Source organism: Uranotaenia lowii, chromosome 3, assembly GCF_029784155.1.
Source record: "Uranotaenia lowii strain MFRU-FL chromosome 3, ASM2978415v1, whole genome shotgun sequence".
Classification (NCBI taxonomy): domain Eukaryota; kingdom Metazoa; phylum Arthropoda; class Insecta; order Diptera; family Culicidae; genus Uranotaenia; species Uranotaenia lowii.
In genome coordinates this window covers 246,057,679-246,081,707 of record NC_073693.1, presented here as the reverse complement: position 1 = coordinate 246,081,707, position 24,029 = coordinate 246,057,679, and the positions used below count along the sequence as shown (strand labels likewise).

The following is a 24,029-nucleotide window of genomic DNA, read 5'->3' as shown; positions in this document are numbered from 1 at the left end:
AACGTTCCACTGAATTCAATAGAAGATATTGATTTGGCTGTAGAAAATTTGACAACTTCAATAGTCAATGCTAAAGCCGCTTCAATACCCAAAGTTAAACATAAATTTAATCAACCTTAAATTGATGATGATCTTCAGTTTTTGATACGACTGAAAAACATTCGTCGACGCCAATATCAACGAACTAAGGATCCTTATTTGAAATTTATTTATTGCGACCTTCAAAAAGAGATCAAACGTCGTTTGTATTTTATTCGTAATGAAAATTTTGCAAAAGTAGTAGAGGACATAAAACCCTACTCAAAGCCATTTTGGAAATTAACTAAAATTCTGAAAAAGCCCCAGAAGCCAATTCCTACTTTGAAAGATGGAGATAAATTTCTATTAACTAACGCAGAAAAAGCTCAAAAATTAGCCCAACAATTTGAGCCTGTTCATGATTTTAATTTAAACGGTGTATTGATCCAATTGATGCTAAAATTTCCCTAGAATTTTTTTTTTTTCGTGATGGTCCCACAGGCCCATTTGGGTCCTTCCTCCACCCCATACGCATCTTTAGAAGTGGGAGGGACAGTTTATCCTTAGGATAATTCGTATTGTTTACTTTATTTTATCAATTTCTGTACGACTTATTCGTCTTACTCCCGCGTATGTCCATCACCGTACAATTTCTATCTGATGCTTCGTCAGATCTTCATCACTATTGTATTATCCTTTTTAGGATTAGTCCTTTTTTCAAATTTTCTGTTTCACGTAATTTATTGCCAGGTTCTTAAAAGTGTTTAAGTTTGGGCTGTCTTTGATGCTTCTTGGTAGGTTGTTATACATTTTCAGTCCGTTATAGAACACAGAACGTTTTGTCATCTCTTTTTTCGAGTTTGGTAATCTAAAATCATGTGCTCTTCTTGTATTGTATCCGTGTACATCAATTCCGTACTGCAGACCGTCTGATAGATAAGCTGGAAGCAATCCTTTAATCAATTTGTAGATAAAAATCAAGCTGTTATACGCAATCCTCTGCTTAACTGACAACCATTGCAGCATATCAAGCATTAAAGCACTAGGAGTATATCTGTTGCATCGTATAACTACTCGCATTATTTTGTTTTGTATTCTTTGCAGCCGCTTTGTTTGTGTTTCTGATGCATGAAGCAATATCGTAGCACAATAATCAAAATGTGGCATAATAACAGATTTCACGTAAGTTATTTTGGACCAAAAAGTCATATATCTATTTATTCGACAAAGTACACCATATTTAATGGCAATTTTCTTTATGATGTAGTCGATGTGAGCTATGAAATTTAGTTTTTCGTCGACTTGTACTCCTAAGTATTTAACCTGACGTACTTTTTCGACGACACAACCATCAATTAACAATTCTGGACAAACTCCAATCTGTCGATTTCCAATAATCATCCAGCTGGTTTTATTTAAATTAAGGCACAGTTTTCTATGCTTTAAAAACTCTGCAATGTTTCTCAAATCTGAATTTGCCTTTGACACCACGAGCTCTAAGTCTTTACCACTCCAGTAGGAGACGGAATCATCTGCGAACAGTTTAAGGCTACCATGACGTATGCAATTTTTCATGTCATTGATGTAGAGTATAAATAACAAGGGACCCAATACGCTTCCTTGGGGAACCCCTAGACTGTTTTCTCTGAATTGAGAGTAAGATGAACCATATTTTGTTCGTTGCATTCTGCTATTCAAGTAATTCTTAAACCAGTTTAAAACCGTACCATTTATACCATATTTCATCAGTACTTTTACAAGTTCTAATCGATCAATTGTCTCGAATGCTCTTTTGAAGTCTAGAAACACAGCCACTGTGTATTTACCGTCCTCAATATTAATTTTCCAATTACGAAGTAGTAGGTTTACAGCAGATTCAGTAGAATGCTGCTTCCTAAATCCTGACTGCTCAGCAATCAAAATATCTTCACGCTCAATAAAGCGGAAGAATTGCTTTTTGACTGCTAATTCTAGGACCTTTTCTTGGATTTCCAACATGTTTATAGGTCGAAATGATGAAGCCTCTCGTGCATTTTTCTGTTTTTCAATAGGAATCACTGTTGAACATTTCCAGGTGTCGGGTACTATCCCTGTTTGAAGACTTGTGTTTATGACATCTCTCAATGGAATTGCTAGTACAGGTAATGAATCTTTAAAAACTTTGAGAGAAACATTGTCGATACCCACCGTGGGTTTCATATTGTTCACTATTTCATCAAACTCTTGACTGCTTATCGTTTCGAATGTGTGAAAGTTTCCACCATTGTGACTAATTTGATTCAAGCAGCAATTATAGCTTGCCGGAATACTGTCATGAATTTCCATAACGCTCTCGATGAAGAAGTCATTGAACTTCTGGGCAATATCAGATTCATCAGTGATTTCAGCTCCGTCAAACAAGATCGAATCAGCTTTGGCACTATTTGAACTTATTAGTCGTTTTATCGTTTTCCAGATAAGTTTTCCATTGGATTTGTTTCTCTCTAATTCCTCTTGAAAAGATTGATTTTTTGCTTCCTTAATTTTACGAGAGTATTCATTTCTCACTATCGTATATTTACGCCAACTTCTTTCACATTTCGTTCTTAAAATGAGTTTATACAGTTTGTCTCTTTGCCTTTTCATTTCACTAAGACTTCTGGAGTACCATTTAGTACCCGTACCAGTACCATTTAGTACCAGTTTTTTACGAACACTTTTCGGCTCCACAAGTGCATTAACACTGTTTTTTAATAATAGATCTAAACGTCTTACCGACTCATTAAAGTCTGCGCATCTCAAGGTTGGCATACCTGATTCAAGCAGTTGACGCAATGCATTAGCATTATACCGACTCCAGTCGTTCACAATGTGGTAGCTCTCGCGTACGTCTTCGATATTCCTAAGTCCAACATAAATACTTATTGTTTCATGGTCTGACACGTGAAAATCTTCGAGAATATTCGCTTCTGCATTGTCCACATTTGTAAAAACTAAATCTATTCTGGAACTGCTGGCAACTGTTATCCTTGTGTCTCCAGTTACGATTTGACGAAAGCAATTTGCCTCCATGACACGTTTCAAAGCTCTGCACTCTGCCTCCTTATTGAAATTTATGTTAAAATCTCCACAGAAAATATTGTCAATTTCATCTGCGACAATTTCACTCAGCCAATGATTTTCCAGGATGTCTAAAAAACGGGGAATGCTTGCACTCGGGGAATGATAAATTCCTCCAACAACGATCTGTCTTTTACCATCGCTTAGTTTCCCTGCCAGGATCCAGTTCATTTCAGCAGACGCATTTAACAGAATGTCAATTTTGAAAATATTCTGTATATACATCGTAACACCTCCAGTATGTCTTGAGTGCGAAAAGCAGTGAATCATGGTGTAACCAACTATATCCAATGTGTTTGAGTTCAAATCTTCCGTTAAATGCGTTTCAACTAGAACAATAATTTTTGGCTTTAGTTCTTTAACAACTACACAAATTTCATCAAACTTGCTAATCAGTCCGCATACATTAAGATACAAAATATCAGAATCTGACTGCTATTTACCATAGTCGATAAATTGTCTAGCTTTTCAGACCTTTCGTTTATATAATTCACAATCATAACTCCATGCAGGATGATAAATATCAACTTGTTTTTCCAAATCTGAATTAATAGAGTCGTTGAAGTTAACACAGTTTACACACTTTTCACCTTGAGCAGTGCACTCATTTACATCGTGTCCTTCGCCACACTTAGCACAACACATAGACTCCTTGCAATTATCTGCTTTATGGCCAAATTTCCAGCATTTATAACATCTCAATACGCTAATGGCCTCATAAATTCTGCATCGTTCCCATCCAATAATTACTTTCCCACGTTTAATTAATGTAGTGAACGTTTCTGGATCTACTTCAATGGTAGCAATCATCGGATTATACTTCCATTTTTTATTTTTCTCAACTTTGACTACTGTAATAACTGAGTTGATCAAGTTGTTTTGCTTTTTTAATAACTCAACAAAATTCTGTTCATTAAAATCATCTGATTCTTCAAAGCCAACAACTTTAAGTTTGGGTTTAGCTGGTTGTTTGATTTCTACTGTATACTTTTTACCGAAAACTTTTAACGAATGAGTCATAAAATTTTGTGCATTTTCTTTTGAGGAACATCTAATCAACACTTCACCTGTAGATTCAATGTACCGCACAGAAACTACACCCAAAGACACCGGATCTAATTTAGATTTTAAATCTTTACGCGTAATATTTATTTCCTGTTCATTAGTTGGTCTTAATCGAACTGTTTCTTCTAGCTTCGCTAAAGAGTTATTTTTGCTATTTATGTTTATCTGACCTTTGTCGAGTTTAACAGGCGTATTAACATTTTCCGTTCGTGTATTTACATCTAACGCTTTTTGTGTAACAGCTGTCTTAACTACTTTAGAGTAAGACATTGTTGGTGTTTTATCGCTATCATTCAATTTGCGCTTTTTTGAAGTTGAACGCAAATGATATCTGACCACTTCTTTTTTATCGTTTGTTTCAGATCTCGAAGTTGAATTTAATTCATCTCTAACGATACTCTGAACTTGTTGTTTCAAGTCTGAGAAAATTAAATTTTGGCTATTCATTTTTTCGACTTTATCGTTAATATTTCTTATCATTTCTTTTAAATTATTCAAATTCGTATCCAAACTTGGATTAACTAAACAGTCATCGCAAACGAAAACAGCATTTTTTATTTGTCGCAAAACATCGTAATTTTTACACACCGCGTGCGGTAAGCAGCTGATGTGGAAAGCTTTTCTACAACTACCAAAGCAGATTGCTTGGTCATCGGGATCTGTTATTCTCCCGCAGCATCGAGAACATAACACGGAACTCATTCTCTCGCTCTCGTCCATCTCCACGCATACAATTTCTTGTATAGCTATGGAGACGGCTTTGCTGCTTCAAACACACACTCTCACTACGATCACAGATGATCGTTTCTATCATACGCATGCAATACAACACTAACAAACAATGATAAACAAAATGATACTTATCAACGGTAATGAATGCTGGCTATCCTAGGAGGACAATATTCTGAATATTGTTGTTGCCTTGGGACAGATTCTTTCCGTTGAACATCGATGTCATCCAATGGTACAAGGTAGCAATAAGGTTGATCACTATATCGAACACTTTAAAGGTCCCGAAATATTTGTTTTTCACATCTAAAATCAATTTTTCACTAGACACAAGAAATGCACTTCACACAACTTGTTCACTAACACCATTGTTTGTTCGAGTCATGTTTGTGCGGCCCGCGAAGCTTATCTCAAATATTTTACGATTTTCTTCTACGATAGATTGATAATTAACATAAAATAACAGTCCCTACGAAACCAAAAGAAATGATATTCCAATAACTTGATACGCACGTCACTTGTTTGCATTTGCATTTGTCTCATAATCATTTGAAGATATTCTTTCTAAACAAAATGTATTTGAAAGTTCTTGTGAGACAAAATTGATGAACTTAAATTGATTTCAAAAAAATCAAAAATATGAAAGCTCCAGGGGAAGATGGGATTTTCTAAATTCTTATTAAAAAGTTGCCTGATTGCACTTAAATTTTTTTAGTTAAAATCTTCAATAAATGTTTTCACTTGACTCATTTTCCCAATAAATGTTGAAAAGTCAGAGTAATTCCAATTTTGAAACCTGGAAAATGTGAATCCTGCAGGTTCTATCGAAGACTTCGCAATCATCCTCTGCTGAAGCTAATGAGCAGTCTTCGATCGAAAATTCCATCACTGGCCGACGATTGACTGGAATGTTATTTTGTATTGAATTACTGTAAAAGAAGACTATGGAGAACATAAAAGAGAAATAAAGTTTTAATTACCTCCTAAATTGTGTTTATACTGTTCATTGCTTAGACATAATGGGAAACCCTACAGTATTGAGAACGTTTAAAGATCAGTGGAATCACGTTTCACGTTACGATTCCGCAATAACATATACATGACGGTCATTCACGTGTTTGAATAGGTAGGGGAGAGTGGGGATACTTGATCCCCTTTTCTTATTTTCACCATATCTTTTTTCTTTTTCTGACAGCGTGTAACTTCAAGTTTCTATGCTCCTAAAATTAGAACGATACTTGAACCCGTAGATGAACTAGAAGCATTTTCGTGGGAGTAAAAAAATTGCGATATTTTTGAAGACTTGACGAATATTTTTGAAGACGAAGGAGACTTGATCCTTTATTCAGGAAGCCCTAATCCATGGAAAAAATCAAACAGAATGTTAATTGACTATTTTGGTCATATTTGTTCTCATTTCACAATCGTTAATTGTCAGAAAAAAAATTCTATAGCTTATTCTCAACCCTTATGACATTGCATACTTACGGGCGCAATTTTTCATAAACAAGAGAAAATCAATTATTTTAGCCCTTTTCTTCAGATAATTGATGGATGAATATTAGCAATTGGATAAATATTAGTAATCTCGTAATCAGCAATGACCACGATCCATTGAGAAGAAGAAAATACCGGGATCTTTTGTACCCATATATTAGGGATCAATTGTACCCAAAATCAATATTTTAGAAAACTTTTTCTGAAAAAAGTTGGGAGTTTTCCATCGCTTGAAAATATTGTATTTTGAAGTTTATTTTACACTCGAAAGAATGATGGAGGATGAAGGAATAAATATTTTTGTTATAATATTTCCATGTTAGGAACATTTTATATGATGAAAAAAGATCTTCAAGTCACATTTTGTGAAAATTTTTAATCAAAGTTCAATAACCCAAAAACTTATTTTGTTAAAAATTTTTGAGCTTCAACCATTGCTGTTTTGTTTCATTTGGCACATTTTTCTAGAACATTTGATCTTTGCACGACATTCCAGTTTGGAGATATAGCTAAGGAATCAAGTATCCCCAGGGATCAAGTATCCTCATTCTCCCCTACTTCAAAACAGACATCCATCATTCGAACGGATTTGAAAGAAAAAAAAACAACCACATTTTCATATGTGATGAAAGAAATTAGAGAAACATGAACTATCAAAGAACGAAAGAACATAAGCCGTAAATATCATGAAAATTTCGAAAAAGATACAACGGCTCACCGACAGGACTTGAACCTGCAATCTCCGCTTCGGTACAACGGCGCGTTAGCCAATTCCACCACGGTGAACGTGATGGAACCGGCGAACACGAGCAATCGAGCTCTGCCGATCAACTGCTGGACCTTCTATCGAAACACCATGTATATCCCGCATGTGATCTTTCCCTCTATTGATCTCTCTTGTTTCTCTAACCCCACTCATCGACTCGGGATTTTAGCCGAACGAGCACATGGTCGATTGCTTCGGGTTTGCCGCAACTTACGGTCAGATGAAGAAGCAATCAGTGCCGCTCAAGGTTCCGAGCAGACCAGTTACACAGGGAGGTGTTGCTCTGTTGAAATCAATACTGATGTTATGAAATCGCTTGGTACATCTTTGTACCTGAAAATGATCACATTTTCATATGTGATGAAAGAAATTAGAGAAACATGAACTATCAAAGAACGAAAGAACATAAGCCGTAAATATCATGAAAATTTCGAAAAAGATACAACGGCTCACCGACAGGACTTGAACCTGCAATCTCCGCTTCGGTACAACGGCGCGTTAGCCAATTCCACCACGGTGAACGTGATGGAACCGGCGAACACGAGCAATCGAGCTCTGCCGATCAACTGCTGGACCTTCTATCGAAACACCATGTATATCCCGCATGTGATCTTTCCCTCTATTGATCTCTCTTGTTTCTCTAACCCCACCCATCGACTCGGGATTTTAGCCGAACGAGCACATGGTCGATTGCTTCGGGTTTGCCGCAACTTACGGTCAGATGAAGAAGCAATCAGTGCCGCTCAAGGTTCCGAGCAGACCAGTTACACAGGGAGGTGTTGCTCTGTTGAAATCAATACTGATGTTATGAAATCGCTTGGTACATCTTTGTACCTGAAAATGATCACATTTTCATATGTGATGAAAGGAATTAGAGAAACATGAACTCTCAAAGAACGAAAGAACATAAGCCGTAAATATATAAAGCCGATGGGTGGGGTAAAGATCACATGCGGGATATACATAGTGTTTCGATAGAAGGTCCAGCAGTTGATCGGCAGAGCTCGATTGCTCGTGTTCGCCGGTTCCATCACGTTCACCGTGGTGGAATTGGCTAACGCGCCGTTGTACCGAAGCGGAGATTGCAGGTTCAAGTCCTGTCGGTGAGCCGTTGTATCTTTTTCGAAATTTTCATGATATTTACGGCTTATGTTCTTTCGTTCTTTGATAGTTCATGTTTCTCTAATTTCTTTCATCACATATGAAAATGTGATCATTTTCAGGTACAAAGATGTACCAAGCGATTTCATAACATCAGTATTGATTTCAACAGAGCAACACCTCCCTGTGTAACTGGTCTGCTCGGAACCTTGAGCGGCACTGATTGCTTCTTCATCTGACCGTAAGTTGCGGCAAACCCGAAGCAATCGACCATGTGCTCGTTCGGCTAAAATCCCGAGTCGATGAGTGGGGTTAGAGAAACAAGAGAGATCAATAGAGGGAAAGATCACATGCGGGATATACATGGTGTTTCGATAGAAGGTCCAGCAGTTGATCGGCAGAGCTCGATTGCTCGTGTTCGCCGGTTCCATCACGTTCACCGTGGTGGAATTGGCTAACGCGCCGTTGTACCGAAGCGGAGATTGCAGGTTCAAGTCCTGTCGGTGAGCCGTTGTATCTTTTTCGAAATTTTCATGATATTTACGGCTTATGTTCTTTCGTTCTTTGATAGTTCATGTTTCTCTAATTTCTTTCATCACATATGAAAATGTGATCATTTTCAGGTACAAAGATGTACCAAGCGATTTCATAACATCAGTATTGAAAAAAAACAACTTTTTCTCTTAAAAGCAATTTTATTACACAGTAATTAAAGGAAATGTTAACAAAAAAAACACGAAATTAACAGAAAACTTACGCGCTAATAAAATGGACTTATCAACTTAACACTTACCTACGAGCTAACAAATAAGTGATGATTTTCCGACACTACCTCTATCTAGTGTCTAGACTACATTTACAAACACACACTGTCCTCGATCCGATCGATGGGTGTTCGAAAAATCATCCGCACAATTATTTTTTTTGCATCTAATATTTGGAAAGTCTTTGAAGTATTTCTGTGAGAGCTCTGTCTTTTACAAGCCTTAAAATCTAGTGGGAAGATTTGGGGGAATGGGTGAACGTGGATATAATTCTCTCTAAATATGCTAGCGGTTTAGATTCGCTCCTCACCCCGGCGGCAGTTTCCAGGGAAAACTATTTATGTACATCAAAACGGTTAGTCCCTACTTTTTGAGGGGCAACAAAAATCCGCACTCTCTTCTATATGGTACTTAATGTATCCCACCCAGCCCAAATGGGTGGGGGAAGATGAAATAACAGCTGATTAGATGACACACTCGTTTGTTGTTTTTTCTTGTGTTCTGGTTTTATGCGGTTGTCATAACACGCGGATTAAAAACCTTTCTTTTTTACTCTTATAGCGTTAAGTGTTTGTCGGTGATTTTTACAAAGTGAAAATAAAATTTCTTCAGACATCAAAGTCGTGCATAATGATGTATGTTTCCTATAAACGGGAGGGGAGAAATAACGTAACTTATAATTCTAATTGCACTCGGTCGCTTGGCATTAGCATTTCGGTTCGGGGCGTCGAGTGCACTTTCCTACCCTAAAATGGTTCATAACTAATTTGGTGTGGTCCACAGAGATAAGAACCCTTTTGATTCTAACTGTCATGATGAGTCATCACGTGGCTTCTTCTATGTAAAGAGAGTTTTTTCTACAGTTTTCTCTAGCTATCAGTTATTAGTCTTTTTGGTTCATTTGGTATTTGGCTTCTGAGCATGAGATTCTAACGACGAGGTCTCTTTCTTCTTTTCTTTCGTTTAATTTCAGCGTTCCGCTTAGCTGGACATCGACACTACGGTTGGCCGCTGGAGGCCATGTTTGTCATCGAGGCCGTCCGGCGATTGGTGGCCCTGATGATGATGGTGCTGCTGGGGCTGATGATGATGTTGATCGTTGTCGTCCGAAACCGACGGACTCCTGCTCTGGACGTGATGCATTAGCTGCTGTTGCTGCTGCTGTTGATGAAGCGCCTGTTGGTAGGCTGAGTAGCTTCCGGCGATCGGTTCCATCTTCACGATCGATCCCAGTCCATGTGGATCCAGTCCGTTGGCATCGGCATTGCTCATCAGCTCGTAGTACGCGGACATACATCCGGGCGATTCCGAAGGACTCCCGTGATACTTGGGACTCATCGTGGATCCATTCGAGGGACCATTATTATTCATGTGGTATCCCATGGGACTCAAAGAAAGTCCAGCTTGATGTGCCAAACTATTGGCATTGGTCAGTGTGGTCCCGAATGGAGTCATCATGAACACGGATGCTGCCTTCTGATGTTGCTGTTGCTGCTGCTGCTGTTGTTGGCTAAATTTGCCACTATGGCCGATGGCACTGGTCGGAGTGCTGGTGATCGGCGATGGAACCTGTTGAGTGTAGGATATCGGGGACAGTTGGCCGTGATGATGGCCGCCGGGTGAAGTGTTGTGAGGATCCGGTGACATGTTGCTGCCAACGCTCGACGGCGTCGATGCCGGCTGGATGATACTCGATGATGACGTCGTTTGGGCCATCGAGGCCTTGAGAGCTTTGAGTTCTGAAAATGAAAAAAGATATGCAAAAAATTAATTAGTACAATTTTTAAAATTTTTGGTATTTTTTTTATTATTTAGAGGAAAATTAAAAAAAAAAGTCAGGGTAATGTGAGCTTAGCTATCTCGAAATCTTTCCTGCCTAACCCGAAGAAGTCTACTCGATCATAAAAAAAGATATCAACTCGCTGTATCACGTCCTTCTACTTTACATGGCGACCGGAAAATTTTTTTCATACATTTCAGATGCCTTTAGGCAGATAATAGCGCTGAAGTCTTACAACAAGATCATACTGTACTTTATTCTTAGTATCTATGCCAATTTATAAAGCAAGATGAAAGTTTGAAATTGGTCTTCGGTTGTCTTACTTTGTTGGAACTTTAAGGTTCATAAACTTATAGCTTATTGCAAACTTTTCAAATACACTTTTCCGCACGTTCAGTGATAAACGATGCTTAGAAGAACCATTGGCCGTCAAGCCAGTCGGAGACAGGCGAGAAATTCGGACTAAGACCATCAAACGACTCTCAATCAAACAAGGAAGTGATTTGCTGAATAGTTTTCTTAAAAACGCTAGAAGCTTAAGCAAATAAAGAGAAAAAAGTTCTAACGTCACAAACATAGCTATCTTGTTTTCATGAAAAGAATGTACAGAAACTATCCTCACAAATGCTTAAAATTATTTGTTTTTAATTCGTTTATTTCAAATGGCTCAGACCTTTTCCTTTTTCGAATTGCTCGATAGTTACACTTATAAGAAAATAACTTTGAAATTACAATCTTCGCAGCCTTCAAACTAATAATGTAAGTAAAACAGATCATAATCAATAAGTATTATAAGTTTGGATAAATGTGTTTATTATAGGTGACGCCATAAATATAAACGTTTTCACTTTTGATTGACAACTTTTGAAAAAATCATGAAAGGTTCATAAACAGAATGAATTTCATTTTTCTATCATCTACTGAAGTATTTTAAAGTTCTATTAATACCTAGTATGTACATCATTCCAGTGAAATCGAACATAACTTTTTAAATTTAGATCATTTCGAAGTAAATTTTCATAGAAATCACCGTGAGCATGACTTGTTAGTTCAATTCTAAAATCGTTAACACTTTAAAAAATGTTAATTAACTTTTCTTTGGTCAAAATACACACAGCGTATGCAAACAGAAGATTTCAATGCATGTCTAAAACAAGAACCTCATCGAGGTACGAATGCTGTCGGCTCGAAATAAACGCCGCAATGTAGGCACCAACAGAGCAAAGCAAAAGTATCGAACAACTTGTACGCAAGTTTTGCTTCCGACCGGCGAAGTAGGAGTGCCCGAAAAGAAAAGGAAACATTTGCAGCATGGATGCACTGGCCTGTGTCAGTGATAGAAGTTCGTAAAAAATATCAAATTCGAACTTTATCAATGATTTTGAGTTCGATAAAAACAAAAGTTTGCAACACGTGTTTAGCTTTTAACGAACATTTATGAAATACATAGAATTTAGGCGACCGTGTCAGTCTTAAATTGCCCAGCGAGGTGAAACACCGTTGACTGCCTTTCTATTAACTTGAAGTTTTTTTAAAAAAGATTTTGGTGAATTTACCTTTGAAGGAAATAATCTAATTATAATCTACCCATATCATTTTTGAAACACAAAGATTATCAAATCAACTAAACGTCTGTAAAAATTACATTTAAACTTTTTGTTGTATTCAATTTACCATTTTGTTTGCATCGTAAATTGGATGTTCATGCATAAAATACCATCACTATTGATGTAATTAGTAGATTCTGATGATGGTTCATTTTGACAATCATAAGTTCATAAAAAAAAACCTCATTGAGCATCGTAGAAAAAAAGCGTCTTCCGTTTGCCTTAAAGTTGACTCGATCCAATTAGAGCTTCTTATGTACACAGAATTACCTGGGATTTTTATCCCAAGTTTTCAAATGAAAATGAAAAGCAAAAGGATATTTTCTCAGCGACAATTTTGTTAAAGACTTCAATGTGATGAATGTTTAAAAAAATACATTTGACATATTTTACTATTTCGTATTGTAGAACACGCTAAAGCATATGTCACAACGATCAGTAGTCTTCAACAAAGTTGTTAAATAAATAAAAATCTTTTAGGTCAAAGCTCAGAAACAGCTCCATTGATGCCAGAAATATTTATAAATCATCGCTTATGATTTTGAAAAAAAAAGGTCAAATTTTAGTTTTTTAAAGCCTTATAAGTATAGTGATCGAAACTAAAATGGTACCACTATGTGTTTTGCTTGTGAAAATATGAATGATTGATAGTCGTCGTCATTTACTTCTAAAATTTGTTTCAAATTGTTCAACGGGTAAATCGAGCATAAGTTTACTTTTACCGAATGAACCAATTGGCATCTTGGACAAAAAATATGACTAAAATGGTGCGAAATCAGAAAAGTACCTATCACTTAAGATTATTTCAAAAAATTTACTATGTACAAGTGATTAATCATGCTTCTACGAACTAGTTTAATAGATAACTGCGTTTCAGGCGTTTTCTAGCATTCCAACATGATTCAAATAGTTTTTATAAGAAATTTTCCTGTAGCGCTCAAGAATTTGACATCTGAGCTGTAACACTTTTTTTCGAACTGCTTAATGTCTTCATTAACTTGACGTGAAAAGATTGAACAAATGTTCTGAGTTAATTTTAAATAAGATTTTTTTTTCTGATAGACGTCTAGGGAAAAACATGTTTGAAAATTTATTTCGTTTCTCAGCGCCAAATTTAAAAAAAAAAACAGTTTAAAAAAAGCATCAAGAGTGATGTTCCCTGTCTAGTCTGAATTCTACTCAAGTATTCTTAATATATTTTTCAAAATTCTGGAAGCTTAAGATTCAAATTGATAATGTTTACATGTTATTTGGAAATTAAAAATTTGGGTTTCTCTTTCTGAGTTCTGAATCAAGAGCTTTGAAGTCATAACTTAGAATTGAGCATTCTGGAATTTCTATCTGAGTTCTGAATCATAAGTGTTGAAATGTATTTTTTTGTTTTTTTTTTTTTTGCCAAACAGTAACTCTGAGCACAAATTGTATCTGTTGTGCATGATACGCATCGTGTCAGTTAAAATTAGAATGTGACAATTAGCAACGCCGTTTAAGTTTAAGATTAGTTCAATCAGTAGTATGATTCTTGAAATTTCTAGAAATCAAGAAAAACAGGACCAGTAAATTTGAATTAAATATAACACCAAAGGGGACCCCTTCAACAATTTCTCCAATAGTTTCACTGTAATATAAGTTAAGGGGGTCCCCTAGAGTAAAAATTGCAGTATTTTTCTCGCACTTAAGCGGACTGATTAAATCGAACATTTTTTGTCAAAACAAAATCTGGACATTTGATTTCTAATTTTTCAACACAAAATCCCAGAATAATCCAGTGATTATTCGGAGAAAATTCAAGAAAAAAGTTGGATAAACATCTTGAGTTTTAATTTTTTATCGAACACGTCAGCTTTCGTATCGTTTTCAAACTATTAAGAACATTAATTTAGATAAAGCTTGGGTACCGACATGTCGCGACACCTAGTTAAAAAAACTGAGCACAATTCGAATTTTCTGTTTCTTATCAATGAGAATAAACCCAGCAAAATACGGACTGTTTTCCACAATATTCTGACAACTTGAGGTTCTAACTTATCGAACATTAGGTTTTGATTTTAAAATATTTTGGACTATAAAAATTTTTACGGATTCTGCTGTGCCTAGAATGACTTTTTCTTAGCTCTGTCGAAATTTTTATAAATAACAGTAATTATTAGTTTTTGGAGGAAGAAGATGTAGAATTTAATAAAATACAATTCTCATTTCCATTAAGTACAAAAGCCATGTAAACTTACAAGATAACATTTACCTACATTATTGGTGAGGAACCATATGTATAAATATGTAATTTATAGAAAGCTTCATGTTTACTTAAACAAAACAAAACAAAATTAAACAAAATTTTATATTTACTACAGAATTTTAACCGGGCAATATCCGAGAAAAAAATGGGTATCATTGAAATTTTAAAAAATTAAAGAAAGTGAAAAAACATTAATTGAAATTCAATCGAAACCATGAGTTTTCCAGAGCTTTGTTAGAAATTAAAAAATAAAAATGGGCAATCTAGAATGCTTACATTAAAATCATGAGTATTAGTTTAAACATTGCAAAATTAATGCATGCAATTTTTTCCTGATAACCAATTTGAAGACAACAAAAAGAATGGAAAAAAATTACTGTAGTTGGTTATCGTCAATACTGATTTTTTTACTGAATTTCAAATCAAGTTTTTTTTCTAGCTGATTGAAGCTGATCTGCTGAAGTAAATATTCTGAATTCAGTATTTCATTTTCCAATTGATCGTCCGTTCTCAAATTATGTTTATCATAAAAACCTATCGTAGTTCAAATGCGAATTTACATGGGTGATTCTTCAAAAAATGTTACTATTTTTCCAATTTTGTCTTCTTTAAGATTTTTAAACAGAAATTAAATTCATTGAGATTTTCAAGTCCTGTGTTGTTCCTGCAGTTTCATGATTTTTTTTATTGAGAATTCGAAATTATTTTTGAGGGTACTAAACTTATTCGGATTTGCTGATTTTTTTTTACTTATTTGCTGAATTACTAATCCCATGTGTTAAACATCTAAACACCATTGAGAATTTACGTTTTCAACTTTTTTCACATTTAGAAGACCTTTTAAGAAAATATATATTAAATTAGAAGAAACATTATGATAAAGAACTATACAATTAGCAATTCTTGTTTTGGCTCTGATTTTAACTTTGATTCTCAATTTTGTATTTGAGCTTTATTTGTAATTTGTTTCTAAAATCTTCTAAATTCTAAATCTGATATATTAATGTTACTTTTCAATTGTCATGAGGAAACTATTTTTTCTGCTTTCGATGAAGCACTTTAATACACAATGATGAAATGAAAAACATTTATTTGTTTATCTTAGAATTTTTCCAAAACAGAGCTTTTGATGGTTTAACAATTATTGTTTGAAGATGCGAGAAACTACCTTCTACGCAGACATAATGGTTATTTGAAAGCAATATATTAACACTGACCATACTGACTGGACAGTCGATTTCGTTTTTGGATAATTTACGCACTCTGGACTCGATAGTACGCAATATCGATTCCAGAGTGCGCATCGATCGATTTGAAGAAATACTATCCCAGTTAGAAAGTGCCACCCGACTTTCGCAAAAAAAAAAAACAGGCAATTCAGACGATAAAATCGTGCAAAACGGGTACATTTTTCCTATAGGGCATTTCTACCGGAAAAATTATAGGTTCGCCACCTGCCGTCGGTATTGCGAACCTGCTAAATTTGACGAAAAAAATTGGCCAGAAAATGATCGAATTTTTGTTCTAAGTGTCCTGGCAGTATGATCAATGATATTTAGTTCATTTTTAGTTCCTTCGTTTGTTAAAAAAAAATTTCTTTTCTCTGGTATGGCATATGGAAAAAAATCTGTTCATAGAGACCCACCGGGCAAAAATTGCCAGGGCCTCCCGATGCCTTAATTCGGTCCTGACTTTTAGGTTGATGGTTCAAAAAAGTTTACTGTTGAAAATTCTTGTACTTCAGCAGCCATGATTCTTTATTTAGATTAAAAATTTGTTTGATAAATTCTTATGAGAATAAAAAAGTCTTATTTTCCGATTTTAAGGGTTTCAAAAAACTTCCCTTATATTGATTAGAAAAGGGTGCACTCCTATTTTAATCAAAAGCTTCGATATTTTTAAAATTTAATACAACTGGGTCAGCTATTATGATACAAACTCGTGGTATGGTACAAATTCGAAATTATGTAGAGCTTTCGAACGATTAAATGTCTTAAATCACTATCTTTTGTTAAAAAACGGCTTCCAATATGCCTTCACATAACTGAAAGATCACTCAACTGCTTTTCATTAAGCGTTTAGGCGGTACCACTAGGGAATTTTTTTGTATTCATCTGTTGATATTTGACAAATCTCGATGTACTGTCAAATCGAACTTGAATTATGTCGAAAATCACGTATATTGCTAAGATATTTCAACCAAAATCGAGCACCAAATTGAGCCATCCAGGATTTAGTAAGCGTGTATCAAACAATCCCATCTCATAAAGAAGAAGAAAGTACAATGAACAGACCCACAAGCTCGAAGAAAAAATCTTCAAAAAACAATTTTCCAAAGCACGAAATTTTATACGAACTCAAAAAAAACCCTAACAATCAAAAGCTCCATATCTACTTAAACGCGTGCCTACGAAGTTTGAATTTCGCTGAACAAAAATTCCAAAGGGAATTGGTACCGAATTTTCTCGAATGCGAGCATGAGAGTTACAAAATGTTCCTCAAATAACCTTTTTGTGAGACACCAATCGCATCACTCAGTGTTAAAGTTACAAATAGGACCTTAAATAGCCTTCCATGGACTTGAATTTCCAAAAAGTCCCTAAATAGCCTTTTTGTTGCATATCAAATCGCATCTCTTCAGTATGAAAGTTGCAATTGGGTCTCAAATAGCCTTCCTTGGACTTTAAGTTCCTAAAAGTTCATGAAATAGCCTTTTTGTGACATGCCAATCACTTCCATTCAGTATAAAAGTTACAAATTGGGCCTCAAATAGCCTTCCATGGACTTTAAGTTCCACTAAGTTCTTTGAACAGCCTTTTTGTGACATGTCAATCGCATCCCTTCAGTATGAAAGTTACAAATTGGGTCTCGAATAGCCTTCCATGGACTTCAAGTTCCAAAAAGTTCCTCGAATAGCCTGGCGTCTTCGCTGCTAGCCGCTGGCTGCCCTTGCAGGTATTCTAGGGAAGCTTAGTACCACTTCGAGTTTTAGCTGCTGGTAAGGCAACATCTAGGCGTGACCTGGTGGCAGCGTGTTTAACTATCATCTCGAAGGGTCGCGGTTTAAATCTTGAATCAGAACTAATTTTTTTCATTAGGTTGTTTGATTGCTTGAGTAAGCAAATAAATCAAATGTGTATCAGAAATGGCGTGCGGGCCAGCATGAATGAAACAATGTCAAAAACAAAGCAATTAAATCAGATGGATTGAGGATGATGGGAGCAATTAAGATGGATGCCGAGAAACCGGCAGCACCACATGGGCTGTTGGCAGTGATTGAAATCCTCACCAATTTTCTCATCAGAGGCATTCAAAATACACACTTTGAGGCCTCGCATAGCTATACAGGAGACGATACATATACATTCATTCAAACCTCCCCCCATGAGGAGGATCTGCTCTGAGAGACACTATTCGTTTGTTGCCCCGAACGAACTCTCTCAACGTTCGGTTGCTACATGATGCATGAAGAAGACGAGGCACACATACTCGTTTACGTTGTTGAATTTGAATAACTCCAGCCGATAGCTGTCGTTGAGGAGAACATCTTCAATCTCGCCGCAAAGGTTGAGGCAACAACAAAAACAACCGAACTTATTGCGTTGCACGGCCCGCAACGTATAGTGCAAAGAGGGGGGAGGAAAAAGAAACGAAAAAACTAGCTACCTGCGTGCGGTTGCTGTGCAATAATAGCAATAGCAGAAAAACCTCACGCATTCGATCCAGGCACAAACGAAGAGACTCGGGTTCGCTCTGCCTTTTGAATTTGCTTCCCTCAAGCTTGTAACAGGAGATGAGAGAGAGCCATTCGTTTGGTTTTTTGGATTCGCTGCCTCGAATGTATACTGCTTCTTGAAGGCGGGCCATATTGAGAGCGTATGCATCATCGGTTTTGTCGTTTACGCTGCCTCAAAGCAACCTTTGCTTCCGAGTAAAGCAGTGAGCGAGAGAAGGTGACCGAAGTAAAGAGCACGCTCATTTTTTTTCAACCATTAATGACTTTTCTTGAACCATTTTTTGAGATTTCTGTAAGAACTGCCATAATTGTTGTTTTTCAACCGTAGTGTACGGTTCAATTTTAGGAATTTTATGAGTTCTATTGAAATAGTTGAAAAATGGTTAAATTTCAACCGTAAAACTTATGAAAACTGGCAGCCATCTTTGCGAAGGAACTTGTTTGTTTTTTATAGCTTTGCGATGAGTTCAACAATTCAGCTATTCAAAATCAGCGGTTTTACAACTTTTGATAAGATTATCTGGAAATTCAATGAATGCGTAAGTATTTCCTGAACAAAAACATAGAGTGTTATGAATGAAATTGAGGGGTTCTTCAAAATAACTCTAACCTTGTTTTTTTCTTGTAATTGATAGGTAGGGTCAGTGTGCTAGCTGTGGCTCTAGTCTAGATACAAGATTCTTTTTAAAGGTAAGCTTTATTAACTTTTTTTTTTAACTATTTCAATCATTGGATTGATTTTTTTTCATTTCACCATAACAGTTTTCTGTATCTTTATTGCAGAAATGATTTAAGAGCACTTCCCGTTGTTCAGCGAATGTTCCGATTGAAAAGCTGCGATTAGAAACCACTGGAGGAACGGCTACTGGACTTGGTGCTGTACAATCACCGGGGAGAAGGCAGCCGCGCTTGCGAAAATGATTATGGCATCGGTCCTTATTCGCCCTGCAATTGTTGCATTTAGTGCATCTTCATTGCCAGCATCCAATAGCGGAGATTTTTGTGAAGCTAACCAGAATAATGCTCATGATTTTTTTAGTATTTAATATTCACATCATAAATGTATTTTGCAATTTTTTATTTTCTTTTTCTGGGATTTAACTATTGCGGATGATTCATCCCTTTGCATGTATTTTGAAATAAAAACTCTTTTTACAACACACGGTTACTTGTTCTTCATTCATTCAAATGATTTCCCCCTGAATTTTTGCTCATTTTCACTTTTTCCGACCATGTTTAAAAAATAACCATTATCCAAGTTCTCCTTGAAATCTCATTTTATGAGTTTTCACTGAAAACTCATAAAACGACTTGATCCACAAAACTTCGATTATGGTTATTTTTCAAACATTTATGGTTCAATATGGCCGAGCGTGAGGAGAGAATTGATTTTTTTTTTGTTTTTGCTGATTAAAAGATGACTTGCGAGCTAAACAGAAGGCCGTTCAAATTTGTAATGAAACTTGAAAATTCAATAAAAACTTAAATTTTGGGCTGAATAAAATGAATTTCAGCACATTGATTATGCTAATTAAGCTGGTTTTGACCTTTCAAACGAGACTTTTGGTTGCTTGTGCAGTGAGCTCAGTTTAATCGAAATGCAATAAGAGTTACTTCCGAGGAACCAACCAGCTATGTCTAGTCGAAAAAAACATTCCTCAAGTAGCAATGCCGATTCTATGCATCTCTAAGCGAACACTTTCGACATCATTCATGCTTCGTATGGGACATTATTTAGTACATTGAACAAGTTTGTAAGAAATAGCGAATAAAACACGAAATTATTGCGAGACATTCAACAGGGCATAACTTTTTTACCATTGGGTAAAAATCAACCAAACTTAACACACTTTTTCATTGATGTGTATTGTTTACTTGCTGTCAAACTCGAAGTCGTGTTTTTCAATTCACCGAAAATGGAGGTGAACCAAGACGAGTCGAGAAAACAAATTCTTTCCAAACACCTGGAATTTTCTGACCTGTCGCACCGGCAGTTGGGAAAAATGTTGAACATCCATTATTCAATCGTCTCCAGAGTGTTGAAGCGGTTCAAGAAGCGGCTGACGTTGGACCACAGCAAAGAGCTGGAAGAAAACCGGGACCGGAGAACAAAAAGACGGAGGGAAAGGTGAACCGGATGATTAAAGCAAATCCCAACGTCTCAAGCCGTGATTTGTCTGAAAAGATCGGCATGTTGCAGAGCTACTTCCAGAATGCAAAGAAGAGAGCTGGACTACATACATACAAGGTAGGACAGAACTTCCCAAACCGCGATGAGCGGCAACAATCGACGGCTAAAACTCGGGCACGGAAGTTCTACGAGAAGATGCTGACAAAATATGGCTGCTGTGTGATGGACGGTGAAACGTATATAAAAGCCGATTTAAAGCAAGTTCCGGGGTTGGAGTTTTTCACCGGAAAGAGCAAGTTCGATGTGGACGACAAATTTAAAAAGAAAAAAATGTCGAAGTTCGCCTCAAAATATCTCGTTTGGCAGGCCATCTGCTCTTACGGACCGAGGAGCAAGCATTTCGTGACAAAGGGCACAATAAATGGCGAGATCTACAAATCTGAGTACCTCGAGAAGCGCTTCCTGCCGTTCTCGCTCAGCACGACGAAGCTCCGCTATTTTGGCTTCATGCCACTAAATATTCTAAAAGTGTCCTGGAGTGGTATGAGGCTAATTCTATCCATTTTGTTCCAAAGGACATGAACCCTCTATTGTAAAAAAAAACTCCGGTATCTGAACTTTTCATTTACCGTTGTTGAATTAAAAAGAATCTTTCGATTGCTTTGATTCATTTGACATGAACCCGCCAAACTGTCTGGAGCTGAGCCCGGTGGAGCAGTACTGGGTAATAATGAAGCGGGAACTTCGGAGAGCAAGAAAACAGTCAAAGACGAGAATGACATGTTAAGAAAATCAAAAAAAAAACTGAAAACTGGTAAGAATGACACTGGTAAGAATTTTAAGGAAGGGAATCAAGCTTTGTTTTTTTTGTTTTTTCTGGGATTAAAAAAAAATTTAAAGCGAAAATGCGTTCAATTTTACAACCAAGGCTCCATCGATGATCTTATCTTTTGATTTTAGAAGTAAATATGTGTATGAAACTACCCTAAAATTTTAGTTTGATTCGAAATATTATAAGAAAATTGGCATGACATTTTTGGTGTCGCAATAATTTCGTGTTCGCACTTTAAGGTTCAAGATATCTTTTCATTTCGCATATCGCCGAATGCATTATGAACTTCATCACTGATTTTTTTTAAATCACATAGTTCATGCGACCCTTTCAAAGCTGACTGAATTTTAGTTGTTTACAATCCAATTTTTTTTTTTACACTTTTTGTGGTTTCTTTGGAGACATCTGGTGGCTCAGCCAAATAATATAAATCGCTTACAAAACGTCATTACGATTTTCATACAACTTTCATGAGTTAGCTTGTACGTATTCTCTCTGGGAAAGTAGTGTGAAGTTTAAAGCGAATGAATTGGAACGTTACAAAAGCAAAGCCGCCGCCACAGGCATGAAAAATTCACTTTTTGTTATTGCGAGTTGTTTAACTAAGCTATTTACTTATATGATGTAGTTTGAAAAACAAGTCAATCGTCACCGAAAGAGAGCAGACTTGGCTCTACTTACCATTTAGGGAATTTCCTAGCACGGTCGAATTAACCACACTGCTCGAGTTGTTGTGATTGGTGCCACCATTACTATTGCTGGTGCTGTTGTTATTGTTATTATTCGCGTTGCTGTTGTTGTTGTTGTTATTATTGTTGTTGCTATTCTTCGACGACGACGACGACGTCGTCGTTCCATCCGATGAATTTTTGCTGCCCTTCGGTTTACGCTTGCGTGACTAAAATCGAATTGAAACGTTTTAGCGTTTTGTTGGCGGGACAAATTTCTGGATTGAAACTAGAACTCACCTGAATGTTGTCCTTCTTCATGGCCAGCGGTCGGTTGACGTTGTGCAGTTTATAGTACAGGCCACAGGCGTTGCAAACAGGTTCCCCGACCTGATTCCGACGCCAGAGAGAGGTGTTGGTGGTATTGCAGTTGGAGCACTGGAGACCCACTCGACGAGCTGAGCTCTGCTAACGGAAATCGAAAATGTGATCAATTCTAGAGCATGAACAAATGAATTCAAGCGTCCTAAAGCTCTTCAAACACGTGTTAGTTTGATGGAAGAAAGGAGAAATTGTGTTAAGCGCTGTGGCTTCCAAAGAATTGTTAGTGCTGTAATCTACAAAAATCCATGAAAAATGACGTCAAACTCTGAATTGAGAAGCTTTCAAATTTTTAGTTTCTGATCTGGAAGAAGAATTCTATTCTCTACGTTTTGTTACTTTAAATCAGAACTCAAAATTCTGCAATCTCTACAATGTGGATTTTCTAATACTTCTGTTCCTCCTGTGTTTTGGGTGTTTTAAATCGTTTTTACTCAATTTGTGATTTTTATTCTGAAAAAATAGGACCGGCCTACTTTTTATTGGTCCGGTATCGAAACTATATGCCCACTTGAACAAATAGACTTGTCACTATCAGCTGAAATTGTTTGACACCATTTTCCTCCTGAAAGTCACAGCACCGTTTTGTTAACAGGGATCGCTACTGAATGAAGTCGGTTAGAAATGGATGAAACTAAAAAAACTCTATTGAAAATTCTAAAAAAAAATCGCTACGATAGAGAGGAAAAAGATTGCTCTCCTTTTCCCGGTTGAGGGTGGATCTTTTTTATTTCATAACACTAAGCAGAGAAAACAAAAAACCTACCAGTCGTCGGCTTTGCTTCTCCTCGGAGCTTCGAGCGGTCAAGGAATTGCCGTAGCCGTAGCCCTTATAAAGATCCCCGCCCTGTTCAGCGGCCACTGGATTTACAATTTCCGTTTTGTTTGTTTTGTTTAGGTTTTTTCGTCATTTGTGGAAAAGAGAAACACACACACACAGAAATAAAGACAAGACAGATCATTAGTTTTATGGGTTCGCTCACTTTTGGTGGGGCGTTTTGTAGGTTATGTATTTCACCATCCCCAAAGGATGATGTTATTGTTTTTTTTTGTCTGAAACTAAGAGCAACTACAAAATGGCTACCAAAAATCATAAAAAATGTGGGAAAATATTTCGAAAAATTCGGCCGGGCGGGGTTCATTAAGATTGTACAAGTCGAAAAGAAAAATATACCATAATAAAGCTAATCCTTTTCCTCTCCATCAGAATCGAACCAATTCAAAGACTTAAACGTAAAGTAAAGCAATATGAGGATGAATTGTTTTCGTTTGTGATCGATGAATTCATTAAGCAAAATGGAGCGTTTTACAAATTACCAAGCAAAGGAAGGAAGGAGAAACAAAGTTTTAAAAACAAAATAACGGAAAGTAAATTCAAAAAAAAGATTTTGATTACAGGTTCTTTTACCAAGCGTCTGGGCTGTTTGACCAGGGGCCGATTCATCCCGTTCATCTTGTGGTACAGCCCGCAAGCGTTGCACAGATAGTGGCCGGTGCCGTCGCGGCGCCACAACGGCGTCTGGATGGCCCCGCAATTGACGCACTCTCGTCCCTCGGTATACAAATCCGCATCGAAGCCCACTTTTGATTTAAGTTTTTTGCATAAGGTTTAATTTTTT

The 24,029-nt window shown here is 36.6% G+C and overlaps 1 protein-coding gene across 1 annotated transcript in view; it reads right to left on the bottom strand.

The window, feature by feature from the left end:
• Positions 1–9,012: 9,012 nt before the first annotated feature.
• Positions 9,013–24,029, bottom strand: part of LOC129753264 (box A-binding factor-like) — a 20,091-nt gene continuing 5,074 nt past the window's right edge. Inside the window, exons 2-6 of the mRNA XM_055749062.1 lie at positions 23,819–23,991; positions 23,177–23,271; positions 22,330–22,494; positions 22,043–22,259; positions 9,013–10,778 (exon numbers count right to left, since the gene is read on the bottom strand). Of these exons, the coding sequence (XP_055605037.1) occupies positions 10,021–10,778; positions 22,043–22,259; positions 22,330–22,494; positions 23,177–23,271; positions 23,819–23,991 (1,408 nt within the window). The 3' untranslated portion in view covers positions 9,013–10,020. The remainder of the gene's footprint in view (positions 10,779–22,042; positions 22,260–22,329; positions 22,495–23,176; positions 23,272–23,818; positions 23,992–24,029) is intronic.